Below are 18,919 nucleotides of genomic sequence, written 5' to 3' on the forward strand. Positions count from 1 at the left end.
GGGTCATGGGTTCAATTCCTGGTCAGGGCCATGTATCTCTCTCACATCGATGCTTCTCTCTCCCTTGTTTCCACTCTATCTAAAAATCAATGTAAATATATCCTCAGGTGAGGATTAACAACAAAAATTATTTTAATGAAAATAATACTATAATGATCTGATTTGTACCTAAATTTTTTGTGGACATTTGTGATTATTTACCTTAGGTAAACCATTGAAAATGACAATTTTAGCCTGGCTGGTGTGGCTCAGTGGATTGAGTGATGTCCCATGCACTGAGAGGTCCTGGTTCGATTCCCAGTCAGGCAGGGCACTTGCAGACCAACAAAGGGAAATATTTGCAATACATATTACAGTCAACGGTTTAACTTATATGTATTTTTTTTTAAACAGGAAATAGAGATGGTCAATAAGCATATGGAAAAATTGTTCAGCCTGATAATAATCAGGAATGCAGTCTACTTTTTTTATTTTCCATTAATTTTTAGATAAAGTAGAAGAAAGAGAGGGAGACAGAGAGAGAAACCTCGATGTGAGAGAGTCACATTGATTGGTTGCCTCCTGTACAACCCCAACTGGAACCTGCAACCCAAGGACATTCCCTTGACCAGGAACCAAACCTTTGACCTTCAGTCCTTGGGCCAACGTTGTAACCATTGAACCAAACTTGATAGGGCCAGCTTACCTGTTTTTTTTTTTTTTTTAAAGGGCAGCTATGTCTTTTGAGACATATAACCCACTCTCTTCTCTTCCCAGCAAACATGCAAAGAGTAACCTTTGAATACACCCTTTTCACTGAACTGCTTTCATTGAGTAGCACTAAGGGCTCCTGTTGGCCAAATCCCTGCTGTTGCGCAACCTGCTTCACTTGGCCTTTCTCTTCCAGTTCATGCTGCCAACCCCCTTACCTCCTTCTAGCCCAGGCTTAGGTCTTATGCTTTTTTTTTTTTTTTTACAAATTGAAGGTTTCTGCCAACCCTCAATCTAGCAAGCCTATTGGCACCATTTTCCAACAGCATTTGCTCACTGCATGTCTATGTGTCGGTAATTCACACAATATTTTGAACTTTTTCATTATTATTTGTTATGGTGATCTGTAATCATAACTTAAAAAAATGGAAGTGTAGTTGGTTTACAATATTATATTAGTTTCAGGTGTATAATATAGTGATTCAACATTTATAAACCTTAAAATGTGATCACCACACTAAGTAATCATCGGTTATCACGCAAACTTACAATATTATTGTATTCAGTGATCTTTGATGTTACTATTGTAGTTGTTTTGTAGTGCCACAAATTGTACCCAGATAAAGATGTGAACTTAATCAATAAATGTAGTATGTGTTCTGACTACTACACCTGACTGGTCATTCCCCCATCTCTCTCCCTCTCCTCAGGCCTCCCTATTCCCTGAGACACATCACTGAAATTAGGCCAATTAATAACCCTACAATGGCCTCTAGTGTTCAGGTGTAAGACTTGCCTATCTCCCACTTTAAATCAACAGCTAAAAATGACTAAGCTTAGTGAGGAAGACATGTCAAAAGCCAAGGTAGGCCAAAACTAGGCCTCTTATACCAAACAATTAGCCAAGTTATGATTGCAAAAGAAAAGTTCTTGAAGGAAATTAAAAGTGTTACTCAGAGAACACATGAATGATAAGAAACAGCCTTATTGCTGATGTGGAGAAAGTTTTAGTGGTCTGGATAGAAGATCAGCTATAACATTCCCTTAAGCCAAAGCCAAATCCAGAGCAAGGACCTAATGCTCTTCAATTCTACAAAGGCTGAGAGAGGGGAAGAAACTGCAGAAGAAAAGTCTGAAGCTAGCAGAGGTCGGTTCGTCCGGTATAAGGAAAGACGCCACCTTCATAGCATGAAAGTGCCAGGTGAAGCAGACTGATGTAGAAGCTGCAGCAAGTTATCCAGAATTCTAGTTAAGGTAATCAATGAAGGTGGCTACCCTAAGCAACAGATTTTCAATGTAGACTGAAAAGAAGACAAAACAAAACAAATCAATAAACAAAAAACAGCAAATGGCGTTGATGTTGTCCAGAGAACAATCTAAAATGGAGCTGGGAGATCTCTAGAAAACCTAGCTAACTCACTCCCTCCAAGTGAAACTGAACTTTTGAACTGGACTAAACCTCAACAGCTACATTCTGATACAGTTCCTGGAACTGGCTATGCACCACTAAACTCTATTAAAAAGTAAAGTTTTTACCTAGCAACAGACATAAGCAATTGATCACATACATATGAGTCATAGTATGAGTCTACTTGTCAGCAGCAACCACAGCTCTTTCAAAACAAATTTAGGTAATCCTTTTATTTTTTTATTAAAAAAATTTTTTTAAATCCTTCAGAGTTAAACACGTGCGAAGTTCTGGTGCCTTCAGAAAGGTTTGGGGGTACTCTGGCAAAGACAGCATGACACTGGGGGAACTGAATCTCTCCCAGCCTCAGGCGCCCCAATGCCAATGGGCTGGCCAAGGCCTGCAAGGTGCACCACCTTGCAGGCTAGGCGGTTTCCCTTTTCTACACTACCTGCCTGCAGAGCCCAGCCATTCCTACTGTTTCTTTAAGACAGCCTGCGCCAGGTCAGTGGAGAGGGAGCCTGTGGTTGCTGAGCCTTGGCGGACGTGGCTTCCGCGTGGAACTTTCCCCGCTTCCCCTCTCTCTTGATGTCGGTGCTTGGCATTCCCACCTGAGGCCCCAGTGAAACTGAGATGTTGTTTTAACTTCTCAGGTCGTTGCTAGTCTTCAACGCACTGTTACTCCTAATGCAGCCAGAAAAGTGCCAGGCACTCCTGAAACATCTGTAAACGCTGACATCTTGAACAATCATGATTAAGCCCAAATATTTATGAGGAGTTTATTGTGTGCAAGCCGTGTGGTAGGAGCTGGGATGGATATACAGACAAGGCTGGCTCCTCGCCTTGACAGGGCTTTTAGTCTGGGCGTACGCACTGTATTCAGACGCGCAGACAGGGGAACTTAGGGTCGGTGCAGCACCCAGAGCGGCCCCTCTCAAATGTACTCAGGGACTTGCAGCACCTGGGACACTGGGACACGGTAGAAATGCAAATTCTCGGGACTCCCAGACCTACTGCATCCGGAGCTCCGGGGGGTGGGGGGGGGTGGGGCCGAGCAATCTGGTTTTAACAAGCCCTCCAGGTGACAGGGTGCTCACTTAAGCTGGAGAACCTCTCTTGTGCAGGGAGGATGAGGTTTGCACTCCCTCGTTAGCAGTGAGGCTTTGGCCAAGAAATTGTGGGAAGCTCAGCTGGGGTGGGAGGAGGACAGGGAGGGCAGTGGGGATCGGGGAAACTGGCCTTCACCAGGTGAGGAGGACAAGGGGAATCACCAGCCCTCTGTCCTCCTCAACAGGGCATCCATCGGGTCAGAGGCCGAATTTCTCAGCGGGCTGGACCCCTGGGCTCGACCCGATTCGGGGAGGTCAGAAAGGCAGGCGTTTCTGATCTCGCCCACCCTGATATGAACGCTGTAAACCCTGGGTTCAGGCCACCTCTGTCTCTTTGAGGCTGCCTGCCTTTGGGGCACTCTAGCCTTCCCCGGCCTCGATTTCCCCAATCTCGCGGGATCGCTGCGGCTCAGATGAGGCTGGAATCTGGAGAGGCGCCTAGGAAGCTCCAGACCCCTTTCCGGCCCTGCTCAGGACAGTGTTCCATAGGGAGTTCCTCTCGGGAAGGGTCCGCGGCTGAGCGAGAGTGGACTCGGGCACGCGCTGGGAGGGGCTGCGGATCTGGCGCTGGCGCGGTTCCGAGAGCACTCCACGTACGGGGACGGGGCATGCGAGCCGGGGGTGAGGTCCATCTCCAGGCTTTTCAACAAAGCCTCCGGGAAGTATCCAGCGAACAACACGAGTGTGTCTGTCTGTAAAGCTAATCAGCTGCACAGGGAACTGAGCGTGGGGACTTGGACCGAGGGGCCTTCCCTACGCGCCCGGTCCCTAAACGCCCAGCGGTGCACAGGCGGTCCGCGCACAGGAGCGCAGAGCACACAGCAACCCACATGGCGTGGGGAAATAATCCTTTTATTAAAAAAAAATTTTTATCCTCATCCGAGGACTTTTTTTTTTTTTCAGATAGAGTGGGAGGGAGAGAGAGGAAGAGAGAAAGAAAGAAACATCGAGGTGAAAGGGACACATCTAATGGCTGCCTCCCCCACAACCCAACCAGGGCAAGGGACAAACTGCAACCGAGGTACATGCCCTTAGCGGGAACGAACCGGGTCTCTCTGGACCGCAGGTGGACGCTCTAACCGCTGAGCCAAACCGGCCAGGGCAGGTGATCCTTTTAAAAGCCCCCCATTTTTCTGTCCTTATAAACTCTGACCTTTCTTTTCTCCTACCATTGGAACAGAGTTGGGAGTTTCTACCCAAATGTGTGTCTCCTGGATTACAACTCCTAAAAAAGACCCCCAGATAAAGCTTTTGTTTGCCTTGCAGTTCTTAGTTAAAATTGACTGACAAGACAAAAGAGCTTTATATTGGAAGAAGATTCCATCTAGGAGTTTTATAGCTAGAGAGAAGTCAATGCCTCAAAGGACAGGCTGACTTCTCTTGTTAGAGGCTAACACAGCTGGTGACTAGGTTGAAGCATTCAATGCCCATTTACCATTCCAAAAATCCTAGGGCCCTTAAGAATTATGCTAAACATACTCTGCCTGTGCTCTATAAATACAGCAACAAAGCCTGATGACAACACATCTGTTTACAACATGGTGGACAGAATATTTTAAGTTCGATATTGAAACTTACTGCACAGAAAAAAAGATTTCTTTCAAAATATTACTGCTCATTGATTACACACCTGTCACCCAAGAGTTCTGATGGAGATTTATGAGATTAGTGTTGTTTTCATGCCAGCTAACACAACATCCATTCTGCAATCCATGCATTAAGGAGTAATTTTTACTTTCAAGACTTATTATTTAAGAAATACATTTCATAAAGCTATAGCTGCCATAAACAGCAATTCCTTTGCTAGATCTGGGCAAAGTAAACTGAAAACCTTCTGGAAGGAATTCACCATTCAAGATACCATTAAAAACATTTGTGATTCATGGGAAAATGTCAAAATATCAACATTAACAGGAGTTTGGAAGAGGTTGATTTCAACAATTATGGATGACTTCAAGGCTTTAGTGGAAGAAGTATCTGCACATGTCATAGAAATAGCAAGAGAACTAGAATTAGAAGTGGAACCTGAAGATGTGACTGAACTGCTGCAATCTCATGATAAAATGTTAATGGATAAGAAGTTGCTTCTTATGGATGAGCAAAGAAAGCGGTTTCTTGAGACGGAATCCACTGCTGCTAATGAAGATGCTGCAAAGACTATTGAAATGACAACACAAGATCTAGAATATCACATAAACTTAGTTGATGATAAAGCAGCAGCAGGGTCTGAGAGGATTGACTCCATTTTTTTTTTTTTTTTGGTTAATCCTCCCCCAAAGATATTTTTTCTATTGATTTTCAGGTAGAGTGGAAGAGAAGGGAGGAGGAAGGGAGAGAGACATGGATGTGAGAGAGACACATTGACTGGTTGTCTCCCGCATGGCCCTGACTAGGGCTGGGTTTTGAACCTGCAACCCAGATATGTGCCCTTGACTGGGAATTGAACCAGAGATCCTTCAGTCCATGGGCTGATGCTCTAATCGCTGAGCCAAACTGGCGAGGGCTGACTCCAATTTTGAGCTAAGTTCTATGGTGGGTAAAATACTATCAAATAGCACTGCATGATACAGAGAAATTACTTGTGAAAGAAAGTGTCCACCAATATAGCACATTTCACTGTTGTCTTATTTTAAGAAACTGCCACAGTTACCCCAGTCTTCAACAATCACCATTGTGATCAATCAGTAGCCATCAATACTGAGGCAAGACCCTCCACCAACAAAAGGATTATGCCTTGCTGAAGGCTCAGATGATGGTTAGCATATTTTAGCAATAAAGTATTTTTAATTAAGTATGTACTGTACATTGTTTTTAGGCACAATGCTATTGCACACTCAAAAACTACAAATAGAGTGTAAGCCTAAGTTCTATATTCACTGAGAAACCAAACAATTCTTGTGACTCACTTTATTGTACTATTTATTATATTGCTGTGCTCTGGAACTGAACCCACAATATTTCTGTATATGCCTATTTGATTCGTGTCAGTTTCAGTCACATGAACTAGAAAACTAGGAGGCTATTTGACCATCTCCTCCTTCTCAAGCCCCCAACTCTGTGGTTCCCACTCCGTGTCTATTCTCACTGCTCTGGTCTGTGCACCTTTCTTTTTCTTCCTGGACTCTTCAGGTTCCTTCAGCCCCACCCCTCCACACCCTCCTTCACACTGCAGCCAGGTGATCTTTCTCCATTACAAAGGACTTAATTTGCTTTAACTGAAAGTCATCACAAAAGATAAAGCCCAAGCTCTTTGGCATGCCAAGCTATACAGGAGTGGGTACCTCTGTGAGTCTCCAGCCAACATGCACTCTAGCAATGATTAGCATTTTGGACTCAGAACACCTATTTGTACCTCCTTTCTTTGGCTCATGACCCCTCTGTGACTGTTTTGTGTGTTTTTCCCAAGCTTTTTTTTTTTATTTAAATTTTTTTATTAATTTATTTTTGTTCCAGATGTTTCTCCTTTCCCCCATTGACACCCTCCTTGTCATCCCCCTCCCCCATCCGCAGCACTGTTGTCTATGTACATGATTACGCATACAGGCATATAAGTTCTGTGGTTTATCTCTTCCCTCTCCCCACCCCATTCCCCTCTTCTGAGGTTTGTCAGTCAGTACCCTACTTCTATGTCTCTGGGTCTATTTTGTTTATCAGCTTGTTTTGTTCATTATGTTCCACAAATAAGTGAGATCATGTGATATTTGTCTTCTCTGACTGGCTTGTTTCACTTAGTATAATACTCTCCAGGTCCCTCCATGTCATCACAAAGGGTAAGAGATCTTTCTTTCTTACAGCTGCATAGTGTTCTATTGAGTATAGGTACCACAGCTTTTTTTATCCATTTATCTACTGATGGACACTTGGGCTGATTCCAGATCTTAGCAATTGTAAGTAATGCTACTATGAACATAGGGGTACATACATTCTTTATGATTGGTGTTTCAGGCTTCTTAGAGTGAAACTCCTAGAAGTGGGATTACTGGGTCAAATGGCAATTCAATTTTTAACTTTCTGAGGAAACATCATAGTGTTTTCCATAGTGACTGCACCAGTCTGCATTCCCACCAGCAGTGTACTAGAGTCCCCTTTTCTCCACACCCTCACCAGCACTTGTTTGATGATTTGTTGATGGTAGCCATTCTGACAGTTGTGAGGTGATATCTCATAGTCATTTTAATTTGCATCTCTCTGATGATTAATGACTGTTGAGCATTTTTTCATGTCTCTTGGCCATTTGTATGTCCTATTTGGAGAGGTGTTTCTTTAGGTCCTCTGCCCATTTTTTAATTGGGTTCTTTGTCTTCCTTATGTTGAGTTTTATGAGTACTCAATATATTTTCGAAATTAACCCCTTATCTCATGTATCATTGGAGATTATGCTCTCCCATACGGTAGGTTCCCTTTCCATTTGGATGGTTGTTTCTTTTGCTGTATGGAAGCTTTTTAGTTTGATGTAGTCCCATGTGTTCATTTTTCCCTTTGTTTCTCTTGCCTTAGGTGATGTATCAGTGAAAATTTTGCTGCGTATGATGTCTGAAATTTTGTTGCCTACATTTTCTTCAAGGATTTTTATGGATTCACAAGTCACATTTAAGTATTTTATCCATTTTGAGTTTATTCTTGTGTATGGTATGAGTTGGTGGTCTAGCTTCATATTTTTGCATGTAGCTGTCCAATTTTCCCAACACCATTTATTGAAGAGGCTGTCTTTACTCCACTGTATGCTCTTGCCGCCTTTGTCAAATATTAATTAAGCATAATGACTTGGGTCCATTTCTGGGTTCTCTGTTCTATTCCATTATCTATATGCCTGTTCTTGTGCCAGCACCTCTGTGACTTTTAGGTCTCATTCACCTTTGAGATTCCCCACCACCTAGCACAGTCTGCGGCACAATGGAGATTATCAAGAAGAAGCCCGCTAAATTGAATTAAGATTTTTCCATATGGAAATGAGACAAAATGTATTATTCTAGGAAGTGTAAGTTGAGCCAAACTAGGATGTGTAAATGCTCACATAGTTATGCACAGATCCCAACATTGGTAGAAGGAAAAAGGGGGTGCTGGGGTAGGAAAAGTGGGTCACCATAGGATCAGGCCAGATGTGATACTATGTGGAACTGAGTGTACCCTACATGCATTATCAAAACAAAAAAGTATTTTGAGAAGGGTAATCATATGGTAAAGTAACTAGCAATCACTTAGAGAATGAAAGGGAAATAAATAATAAAGAAAAGGAGGACACATAGGCAATTCAGTGAGGGGAAGAGAAAGGGAAAATAAAGGAATAACATGTATTACGCACCTAGCATGTGCCAGATTATGTACCAAATTTCACTTTAGTCCTCACAGTAAGCCTGTGTGGCAGGTACCTCATCCCTGGTCCTCGGAATGCAGAGGGTTTAAGGAACTGGTGAGAGGACACACAAGTAGAAAGCGGCAGTGCCAGCTGGGATTCCGCTTGTCTCCAAAGCCCACGCATTTTCTACCACACACACGGCTCAGAGATGACGGGGCCCCAGACGAGCAGTGGAGAGGATGAAGGAGGAGCAACTCACCAGAGACATCTCAGAGTAGAAAACACCCTGGGCAGCAGGAACTGTCAGCCTGGGGACAGCGGTACACAGTAAAGGATCACAGAAGGTAATGCGCATACACATGCTGAGTTTGAGATGCTAGTGGGATTTGCGCAGGGAGCTTTCCAGCAGAGGAGAAAAGCGGATGCACGTGGAGCTGCTGGCTGGGAGAGCTGGAGCCGAGGAAGGAGGTGAAACTGCCCAAGAGACCAGCGCCGAGTCTCAGAAGTCCTGACCCCATGAGGTGGGCAAAGACTGCACAGCCAGGTCTCTGCCCAGCTCAGGGAAAGCAGGGGGCAGGTGACAGGGGAGCTGCAGGAAGAGTTTGAGATGGATGCTAATAAAACAGTTCCTTCTCACCTACGACTTTGAAGGTGCACATACCTGCTTCTGGGCAACAGAGTTTTTCAAATGCTTCATCTGTATAATCCTCATGCTCCTTTATACATTTATTTTCTTTAAGCTTCATGCCATCTTCAAAGGTCAAAGTTTCATTTAGTATGTCCACGGCCTAGAGCCATTCCATAGTGTTTCAAGAGACATAAGCCATATTTTGAAAAAAAAACAAAAACAAAATTTTTATGTTCCCAGTAATAACATTTACCAAGATATAAGGCAAATATTTCATATATCTATAGAAAATAAATCAGTCAAGTTTTAAAAGTGGAACTGTGTTAAAACAAAATAGAAACAGAATGTTTTCATTTTTTTCTCAATTGTGACAAGCACTGATCATATGGCAACTTCTATCCAGACTTCCTGTCTTCACTACTATTCTACGGCAGTTTATTTTACAGAATTCTCATGGTTATCTGCTCCACACCCTTTTTAAGTATACAACATTCCTGTTTGGGTCCCTAAAACTGCTCCTAATACATACTCCATAATCAATAAAAAAATGATCAGTATGTTTCAAGCATATCAAAGTACAGTCTATTTAATAAAGGATGAACGCTCTGGTAGATAAACTTTTTTGACGCGTTTTTTAATTTTTGACGCTTTTTTTATTCTAGCAGGCCAGCATGAGCGCCTCACTCACAGAAGCACTGTGGGTGTATCACTCCTCAGCTTCCACCCCAGAAACAGTCCCCATATCTGCTCCCCTCTAATGCTCACAGACCTCGGATACGTAGAGGCATAATGGTTGAGTAGAGGTGAGTGCTAATTACCCCCATTCTAATGAAGTCCTTATGCAGCAAAATACTAGTAAAACTCTGAAAGACAGGTGGAGCCCAGAGGCTGTTCAGAGCAGTAAAAATATTCAGCATGATATCACAATGGTGCATACATGCTTCTACACATTTATCCAAACCCATAGCATGTATAACCCCAAGAGTGAAACCTAATGTGAACTATAGGCTTTGGGTGACTATGAGTCACCATAGGTTACTCAGTTGTAACCAATGTTCCCCTCTTTGGGGATGCTGATGGCCGGGGAGGCTGTGCATGTGTGGGGGCAGGGATATGTCGGAAATCTCTGTCTGTACCTCCACTCAACTTTGCCATGACTGCTCTAAAACATGGAAGCCTATTAAAAACCAAAACCAAAAAAACTGGTCCTTCACCACACACACACAAGTCTGAAAGAAATTAAAATATTAAAAATTTTAAGCTAAGAACATAAAAGAAAGAAATTGGCCATCAGGTATGATATAGAACATATATACATGTACTTAATATTTGGTAATTTAAAAGGCAAAATGAGAGAAGGTAAAATGGAAACACAAATCAGTTCATTTTGATATTAGCAGGTCTAGTAAAAAGTGGGAATAAAAGAGATGTTGAACTCAAGTAATAAAATGAGGTTTGAATTTACTGTAATTATGTATTTATCGCTGTATTAATGAGAGCCAAAATGCAAAATTGAGCTTTACCCAAAGGCCAGTCTTCTATTTTAATTTGGCTATAATTAAAAGTTAATATAGGAAAATAGATACTTCATAAAAGAAAAATAAATTAGCCCAGCAGGTGTGGCTCAGTGGATTGATCATCATCCCATGGACTGAGAGGTCCCAGTTCAATTCCCAGTCAGGGCACATGCCCAGGTTGTGGGCTCGATCCCCAGTAGGGGGCATGCAGGAGGCAGCTGATCGATGTTTCTCTTTCACATCGATGTTTCTATCTCTCCCTTCCTCTACCTCTAAAATAATCAATAAAAACATATTTTTAAAAATTAAATTAAAATAATCCATTTAAGGGAATAACCTCAATTTAAAAAAGAATGGGAGGATGAAGTATTTTGGAAAACCTATTTGAACACCAGAGATCCTTCCAGGAAGATTTAAGAAAATTCCCTTTGCCCTATGAAAAAAATTTCATGAAACGTGCTACCAAGACACTCATTTTCTCAAGCCTACTAATAAAAATATATACATAATGACATACCTCTTCCTCTTGGAGAGTACTTTCATCAGAAGTACATTTGTCTAAATTAATTTCAAACTTTACCCCTTTCTAGAAGCAAGAAAAAATATCTTAGTTCAGCAATCCAATAAACACCTTCAAATTCAACATTATAGATACTTAAAACCAATAGTTTAGCATTACAAAATACAGCACTTCCTAAACTAGTAGGAGGAAACACCTTGTAGGCAAACCAGATTGTAAGGTAGGGACTGCCCCGCCACCAGCCAGCTTCTTAATAGGAAACCAAAGACAAACTGTTGATTACCTTAGCTTTATATTTTTGTTCTGGAATTTTACTTTCCTGTATCTTCTGAAGTCTAATTTGTTTCAAGTCTCTTTCGATACCCTGAAAGTTTAGAGAAAAATTCAAATATAACACTTAATATTGATCAAACTATTATATTTTCACACCCTCTGAAATCACAACATGGTATGCTTACATTATTTGATTTCTGGATTAAATTGATGAATCATTTGATAATAAAAACATGTCTTTACTAATAATTCACTAAAACTTGGGGAGAGTGTCCATTAACTCAAAATATTAATACACAACACTGGCATTGCAATGGGTACAGTTCTACAATGTAACAATGCTTATCACTCTAGTCCAGTCCAATACAACCTAATTTAATTCAAAAATGTAATTTTGACTACAGGATCCTTTCCTTAGGAGATTTATGATCTTAATCGGGAAATCAGGAAAAGTACAGAGCTCATTACAGTATAAAGGAAGAAGGCTCTAAACCTTGACAAGAATTTCACAGAAACAGCTGAAAGATTAACTTTATATGCTGAGCTTTTCCCTGGACCCTCTGCCTCTTTCTTCCTCAATACAGAAGGTCTAAATAATTCCTATGGATTTAAGAGCTATCTTTACGCAATGCCTCTTAAACATGTATCTTCAGGTTTGATCTGTCCTCCCCTCTGAACTTCAGACTTAGATATTCATCTGCCTACTTAGTATCATCTTCACTTCAATATTCATTCCATAAATTCCTATTGAGCACCCTCTATGGCCAGACACTGTCCAACAAGCTAGTGCAGTGAGTGTGACCGAAGGTCCCTGCTGACAGAACTTACTGGAGTAAGGTAGGTAGTAAATGAATTTACAGAGTAACAACATAATTTCAGAAAGTGTTAAGTGCCATAAAGGAAATAAAATAGGGCATGGCATAGAGTAGGGGGAGAGAGTAATGCAGGAAAATAATATTTGGTATTTGCTTTAAGCCCTGGAATGATGGTGGCCTTGGCCTGGGGTCTGGGGAAATCAATTCCGTCAGAGGGAGCAGCAGGGCAAAGGAACCAAAGCAGGGATGCCATCTCAGACTTTCTCTAGTCAACATGTCCTGTGGGAACATTTTTGTTTTTTAAGATTATTTATTTATTTATTTATTTTTAGAGAGAGAGGAGAGAGACATCAATGTGAGAGTGAGACATAAATCAGCTGCCTCCCACATGCCCCACATTGGGGATCGAGCCCATAACCTGGACATGTGCCCTGACCAGGAATCGAACTGGGACCTCTCAGTCCATGGGACGACGCTCAGCCCACTGAGCCACAGTGGCAGAGCCAAAGGGAACCTTTGATAGTCCGCCAACGTAAGTTCACTCCCCACTCTTCCCCATCATAGGAAATGGTACTATCCCTTTCAAGCCAAAAATTTATTACTCTCCTCAGTGTCTTTATTTTTGTTGTTGTTGTTTATCCTCACCTGAGAATATTTTTCCATTAATTTTTAGATAGAGTGGAAGGAAGGAAGGGGGAAGAGAGAGAGAGAAACACTGATGTGAGAGAGGCACATTGATTGGTTGCCTCCCACATGACCAGGCCAGGAATCAAACCTGTGACCCTTCAGTCCACAAGCCAACGCTCTAACTGCTGAGCCAAACCAGCCAGGGTTCTGTGTGTGTGTGTGTGTGTGTGTGTGTGCACGTGCGTGAGTTTAATGCTCTCTTCTCTTCACCATTGTACAGTAGGTCTCCATCATCTCTTCCTTAGAATCAATTACTGCTTCATCTGGATTGCCACAGCCTTTGCATAAACTTCACATAAAGCATGTGTCAGTTTGAATCATTTTTAGTTGTTTGCCCTCCTACTTTGGGAAAGGTGTTTTTCTGCCTTGAAATATTATGAACTCTGAAACAGGACTATGATTTTATATCTTACTTATATTTGTGAAATCGATTGTCTTATTGGATTGTGTAGTCTGGTTGTCTCAATTGTACAAGTATCATATTGCTTTACTTTCCTTAAAATACAACTATATTAGATTCCTAAGCCCCATCCACCTCACTGGGTGCAAATTCAACCTCAGTCCACTTTAGATCTCTCTGGCATCATGTGAAGGTCCCCGGGTTTTTCTCAAAGGAATACATTCAAGGAGGCCTTTTGCCTTCACTCAACACTGGTTTTTCTCACCTGCCCTTCCTCAAGCCCCGAGACACCTTGAAGATAAAGGTAAAAGATGAAGACGAAGAAGAAAACAACAACCTATCTCAAGAGCCACTTCACGGTTCAGCTCTGACCAGTTCCCTGCTCCCAAAAATGTAAAGTTGAAACAGAAGAGAAGTTAACCATCAGATTTCCTGACCAATGTGTCAGATCCTGACTCAAATACCATGCAGAGGGCGGAACTGTCATATGTTCATGAGAGCAGTTCTGAAAGTTGGTTGCATGCTCACCAGTCAGCTTCTGCAAACAGGTTGCCTGGGCCCTGCCCCAGTCTAGGAATTGGAGTTGAACAATATTTTTCCACATGATTGTACTGCACTCTGAAGGGTAAGAACAGTGGGCTAGGAAAAACTCCCTGGGAAACATATAGACATCCAATAACCATCACCTGCACAGTTGCTTCTTCCTCGGGTGTCTCTTGATAGATGGGCAGGTTCCTTTTTTTTACCAGGTAGGTTTTATGACTTATTTTTGAGTCTTCCTTTAACACAAATTATACACAGTCAACAAGATAGATTCTGCATCAGTTCTAAAGGCCATTTAATTTAACCCTTGGCCAGAGTTTAAATGGGATCTAGTGAGCAAATGCTTTCCACCTGCTGTTCCAGAGATGTGCAATGGCAGTGGCCGGATAGAGCTCTCTCATGGCCCCTTTCCCCCCTCGCTGCCTCGGTATCCCCAGTTCCCCGAGTGCTTCTTTCACGGTCTCTCTAGAAATGTCCACTCTCCATCTTTCCTCAAGTTGGGTTTCCCATCGCAAACCTACTTTAAAAATAAAGCTGATGACAGTACCCAGTCTCTGCTCTGCAGAGAACCACCTCCAACCCACCCTCCCAGCACAGACAGTCTTCCATCTGAACCTATGTGTGTACTTTCAGAATGATCCCCTCCTTAGCCCTGCCTCTCTGAACTCAACTCCTTCTCAGACCCAATTTAGGCTCCACCTTGCTTCTTTCATAAAGACCCTCACCCTTACAGCCTTACTCCCAGGCGCTTAAAGAACTTAACTATATTCAGTCCACTTCAAAAATTGCTTTAAACATGTGTGTCTTATTTTTCTAACTATTTATGAGTAGAAGAGCATATGCTAGAAAGCATAGAGGTTTTAGAACCAGGTATTTATTTAGTCTTCCTCGTGTGGATGAGTTGCTGAACTTCTCTGTATCGGGAGTAAATGAGACAAAGCATGTGAAGCTCTAGTACATACAACTGAATTGTAGCATATGCTCACTGCACCTATATTAATTCATCTACAGGCACTTGGGGGTGGAGGTGATGGGGAAAGAGAAAAGATCAAGTTCAGCAAGCAGTGTGGACAGTTTGCTCCGTGAGGGCGCAGCCCAAGTGCCAGTACAACGGGAACCCAGCTGTGTCTTGTCTGGTCGCACGGGCCTCTCAGAGGAGGAGCATTCCAGGCACAGAGGATGTCTCTAGTATTTAAATATCACGTGTTTTTTATATAACAGGGTCTCCAAACACAGGCCAGCTATTTCATTAGGAGTCCTACTAAAAAAGCGGTGACCTAAAAGGTAGAAGAATGAGTTTCCAATGTGATGCCTTTAAGCAATTTTCTATCTTAATGACACTCCAATGTTGCCTTACACGAAATGTAGAATCTTACCCTTGTGTATGAGACTATACCAACAGTTGAATTCAGTAAATGCTGGTGTTTTTCCCCACCTTATGGGCATGATTTACTTAATGCATCTAATCCAGTTCTGATGTAGTATGACTGCTCAGTCAATAGTTATCGACTGATTCAGGAGAAAGACACTCAACAAGCGTTTTTCGTAATCACCATTCCTGCAAATGTCAGACACCTCATCAGCTGTAAGCCTCAAGTAAACAACAAAGCAAAGCTTCAATTAGATCTGACAACCTTCCTATTTAAAAAAGAGTTTGCATGATAAAGTTATCTTTCCTATGAGATCACTACTTTTTAATACCTGCTCAATTTAGTTAGCTCTAAATCAATAGTGCGTTTCCTTTAGGAGAATAAACATATTTACCTCCAGTTCACTCCCAATCTTCTTCCTAATTCCCTTCATGTCATTGTGGTACTGTTGGCGAATCTCCTCTAACTGCTTCCAATATTCCTGGAAAGCAATTCCAGTCCAAAAAATGTTAATGTCTGTGAATAACTTGACAAAACAATCTCTATACAGCCTACACTTTTCAAATGTGTGACATATAATCAGAATTAGAAAACCTGTTGCTCCTAAAGATGATAACCACCTTACTCTCGGCTGTGGTACTGTCATACAGTTTCATATATAATCTCAAATGTGTTTATGACATACAATTTCTATATGTATCCTACTTTTATACATAATCCTGTTACAGGTAGAATTTTTTTCCCCTCAGAACAGATATTTTGGAGTCTTAATGCCCAGTACCTCAGAACGTGACCTTATTTGGAGAGCGTGGCTGCAGATGTAAGTAGCTAAGCTAAGATGTGGTCACACTGGAGTAGAGTGTGCCCCTGGTCCACATGACTGGTGCCCTTTAAAGACCATGGCCATGTGAAGACAGAAACACACAGGGAGAACACCATGTGACGATGGCAGAGAACACAGATATGCAGCTATAAGCCCAGGATTGCCAAAGATTGCTGACAAACCGCCGGAAGCTAGGAAGAGGCCGAGAAAGGCGCCCCTATAGGTTCCTGTGGGAGCTTGGCCCTGCCACCCCTTGATTTTGGATGTCTAGCCTCCAGAACTGTGATATAATAAATTTCTGTTGTATTAAACCACCCATTTTTCTGTACTTCAAGGCAGCCTAGGTAACAAATACAAATTTCAAAACTGTTGATGATGGCAGTTAATTTATCAATCCAGAGTAAGACGCCTTATGAACTTAGCTATGTTGCATTCTCACAGAGGTGAGACATATATCTCTGTATCCCCTAAAACCCCAGAATGGTGCTTCCCACAAGTGTGTCCAACAAGTATCTGTGCAACAAGCTCTCCCAGGTGTATTCTGTAGACACTAAAAGAAACACCCTATTACAGCACAAAAGACGACGATATAAGTACAAGGGTGACCCGGCAATGAGACTGTCTTTAACCTGTTCCTTCATTTTGTTTCTCCTGAAGGGCAGCTCCTGGAATCTAGGTTCTTCTCCATTACTTCTTAGCCCTTGTCTCTGGTGATTTAGCTCAGCAGAAGATGGACGAAGACCCTATTATTTGAATGAAATAATTTATAATAAAACATACTTGCACTAGAAAACATTCTGATCTGACCTTGACCTCTTCCTTTAAATAAAAATTATATCACCAATTAAACTCAGTATTATGGAGTTTTTTAGAGTGAGCAGTACATTTTCTTAAGTACAAAACATTAAAAAAATTAAAGAAAAGTAATAAAACCATTTGTGTTGTTTACCGAAAGCAATCAATATGAGATACCTAGATTCGTTTTCTGGACTGGAAAATTATAATTGTTGAATTAAAATTCAGTAAAAGTTTAGCAACCCCTGGAGCATGACATTAGCTTGGGGGAATAGAACTGGAGCTTTTCACAAGTTCAAAGTAAGAGCAACACAAATACGATGCTATCCTGCCTCTCTCTACCCCCAAATTTTGACACTATACTTAATGGTAAAGGTTAACTTTCAATTCAAATAAAAAACAACTGTTGCCCTGGCCGGTTTGGCTCAGTGGTTAGAGCATTGGCCTGTGGTCCAGAGAGACTCACGTTCAGTTCCCGCTAAGGGCGCGTACCTCGGTTGCAGTTTGTCCCCGGCCCTGGTCGGGTCATGTAGGAGGCAGCCACTCGATGTGCCCCTTTCATGTCGATGTTTCTCTCTCTCTCTCTCTTCCTCTCTCTCCCTCCCACTCCATCTGACAAAAAAAAAAAAAAAAAAGGAAAAATGTCCTTGGGTGAGGATTAAAAAAAAAAAAAACAGGGGAAGGGGGGAATCAGTGGGGGGAAAAGGAGAAACATCTGTAACAAAAATAAATTAAAAAAAACAAACTGTCACTTTTTAAAAATGTGTAGAATTCTAATAACATAGAATCAAGGAATTAATTGCAGCACTGAAGGAGAACTTGAAGCTCATCTCCTCCAAAACTATCATTTATAGAACAGAAAATTGAGGCCCAGAGAGGTTGCAAGACCTGCCTAAGATCACATAGCAAGTGATAGAGCCAGGGAAGAAGCCAGGATCCCCAGACCCTGATTCAAGCCTATTCCCATTATTCTTCTTTAAGCTATTAAAAACGAAGGAAGGTGGAGGGTAGTCTTGATCTTCTATATGAAATGAACCTTGACTTAAGGATCCATGGATATTTGTAAACAGAGACACTATTAGGAAATTCCTGATGTGTCTTATAGTTGATATTTTACTCACCAATTGTCTTTCTACTTTCAACTTATATTGCTGAGCTTCAAATTTCCTCTGAAGATATTCAGCAGGCCTTAGAAAACAAAAATGTTCAGCTTGAGTAGAAATTTTAACTAGTCTTAGTCACCAATTTGACAAGTAGATTTTTAGCTTAAAAATGAGATTCACAATTCACCTGTGACTTGGAAGTCCTGAGTTCAAGAGGTAGCTCAAAGTTTCAGAATGTATACATTGCAAAAGATCTTTGGAATCCAGAAGAAAAGGAGATAAAGAGAATAGTAACAACTGGGGATACAGGAGAGACTAAAACAGAAAAATATTCTGATCCAGGAAGACTTCCACAGTCCATAACATGTTGGAAAGAAAAAACAACCCACCTCAGAATCTTCCTATGTCCTGTGCAGGTCTCTAATCTACAGCCTTGTCCCTCATTTTGACTGATGGCTGCTGATCTGTTCCCTGCACCACCCTCTGAGCATCTTGAGAGCAGCACAGAGTCCCATCAGTTCACCTCTACCCCTCATGCTGGCATACAAATGCTGCATGAATGAAAAATGAGGCTTTAGCTGTCTCCTCACAATGTTTAAGGTATTTTCCAACTCACTTCTGGTCAAAACATTATACCTATATTCTTTATAGATTTGTTGTCTTTTTTGCAGAATTTCCAGCTAAGAATTTCTGTAATTACTGATTACTAAGTAAAATCTGCCATATTTCAGATCATAGTGAGAACTATATGATGAAGTTCTTTGGAATACCAGTAAATTCTAGGGCTCCAAAGACAACCATTGTTTCAGAAATAACTCCTTTAGGGACATCACGATGCGTAGACTCCAGCTTATGAAGAGTCAAAGTAACAAGTCAGTCCTTTAGAAATATGACAAAATGGCAGGCTTGTTAAGGTCTCTGGGCCTTAGTTCCTCATATAAA

At 41.6% G+C, this 18,919-nt stretch overlaps 1 protein-coding gene across 1 annotated transcript in view; it reads right to left on the bottom strand.

Moving 5' to 3' along the window:
* Positions 1-18,919, bottom strand: part of NEK5 (NIMA related kinase 5) — a 115,257-nt gene that overhangs the window by 41,876 nt on the left and 54,462 nt on the right. Inside the window, exons 13-19 of the mRNA XM_036249999.1 lie at positions 17,996-18,062; positions 16,709-16,822; positions 15,651-15,737; positions 14,030-14,122; positions 11,452-11,532; positions 11,166-11,234; positions 9,148-9,291 (exon numbers count right to left, since the gene is read on the bottom strand). Of these exons, the coding sequence (XP_036105892.1) occupies positions 9,148-9,291; positions 11,166-11,234; positions 11,452-11,532; positions 14,030-14,122; positions 15,651-15,737; positions 16,709-16,822; positions 17,996-18,062 (655 nt within the window). The remainder of the gene's footprint in view (positions 1-9,147; positions 9,292-11,165; positions 11,235-11,451; positions 11,533-14,029; positions 14,123-15,650; positions 15,738-16,708; positions 16,823-17,995; positions 18,063-18,919) is intronic.

Source organism: Molossus molossus, unplaced genomic scaffold (genome assembly GCF_014108415.1).
Source record: "Molossus molossus isolate mMolMol1 unplaced genomic scaffold, mMolMol1.p scaffold_m16_p_9, whole genome shotgun sequence".
NCBI classification, from domain to species: Eukaryota; Metazoa; Chordata; class Mammalia; order Chiroptera; family Molossidae; genus Molossus; species Molossus molossus.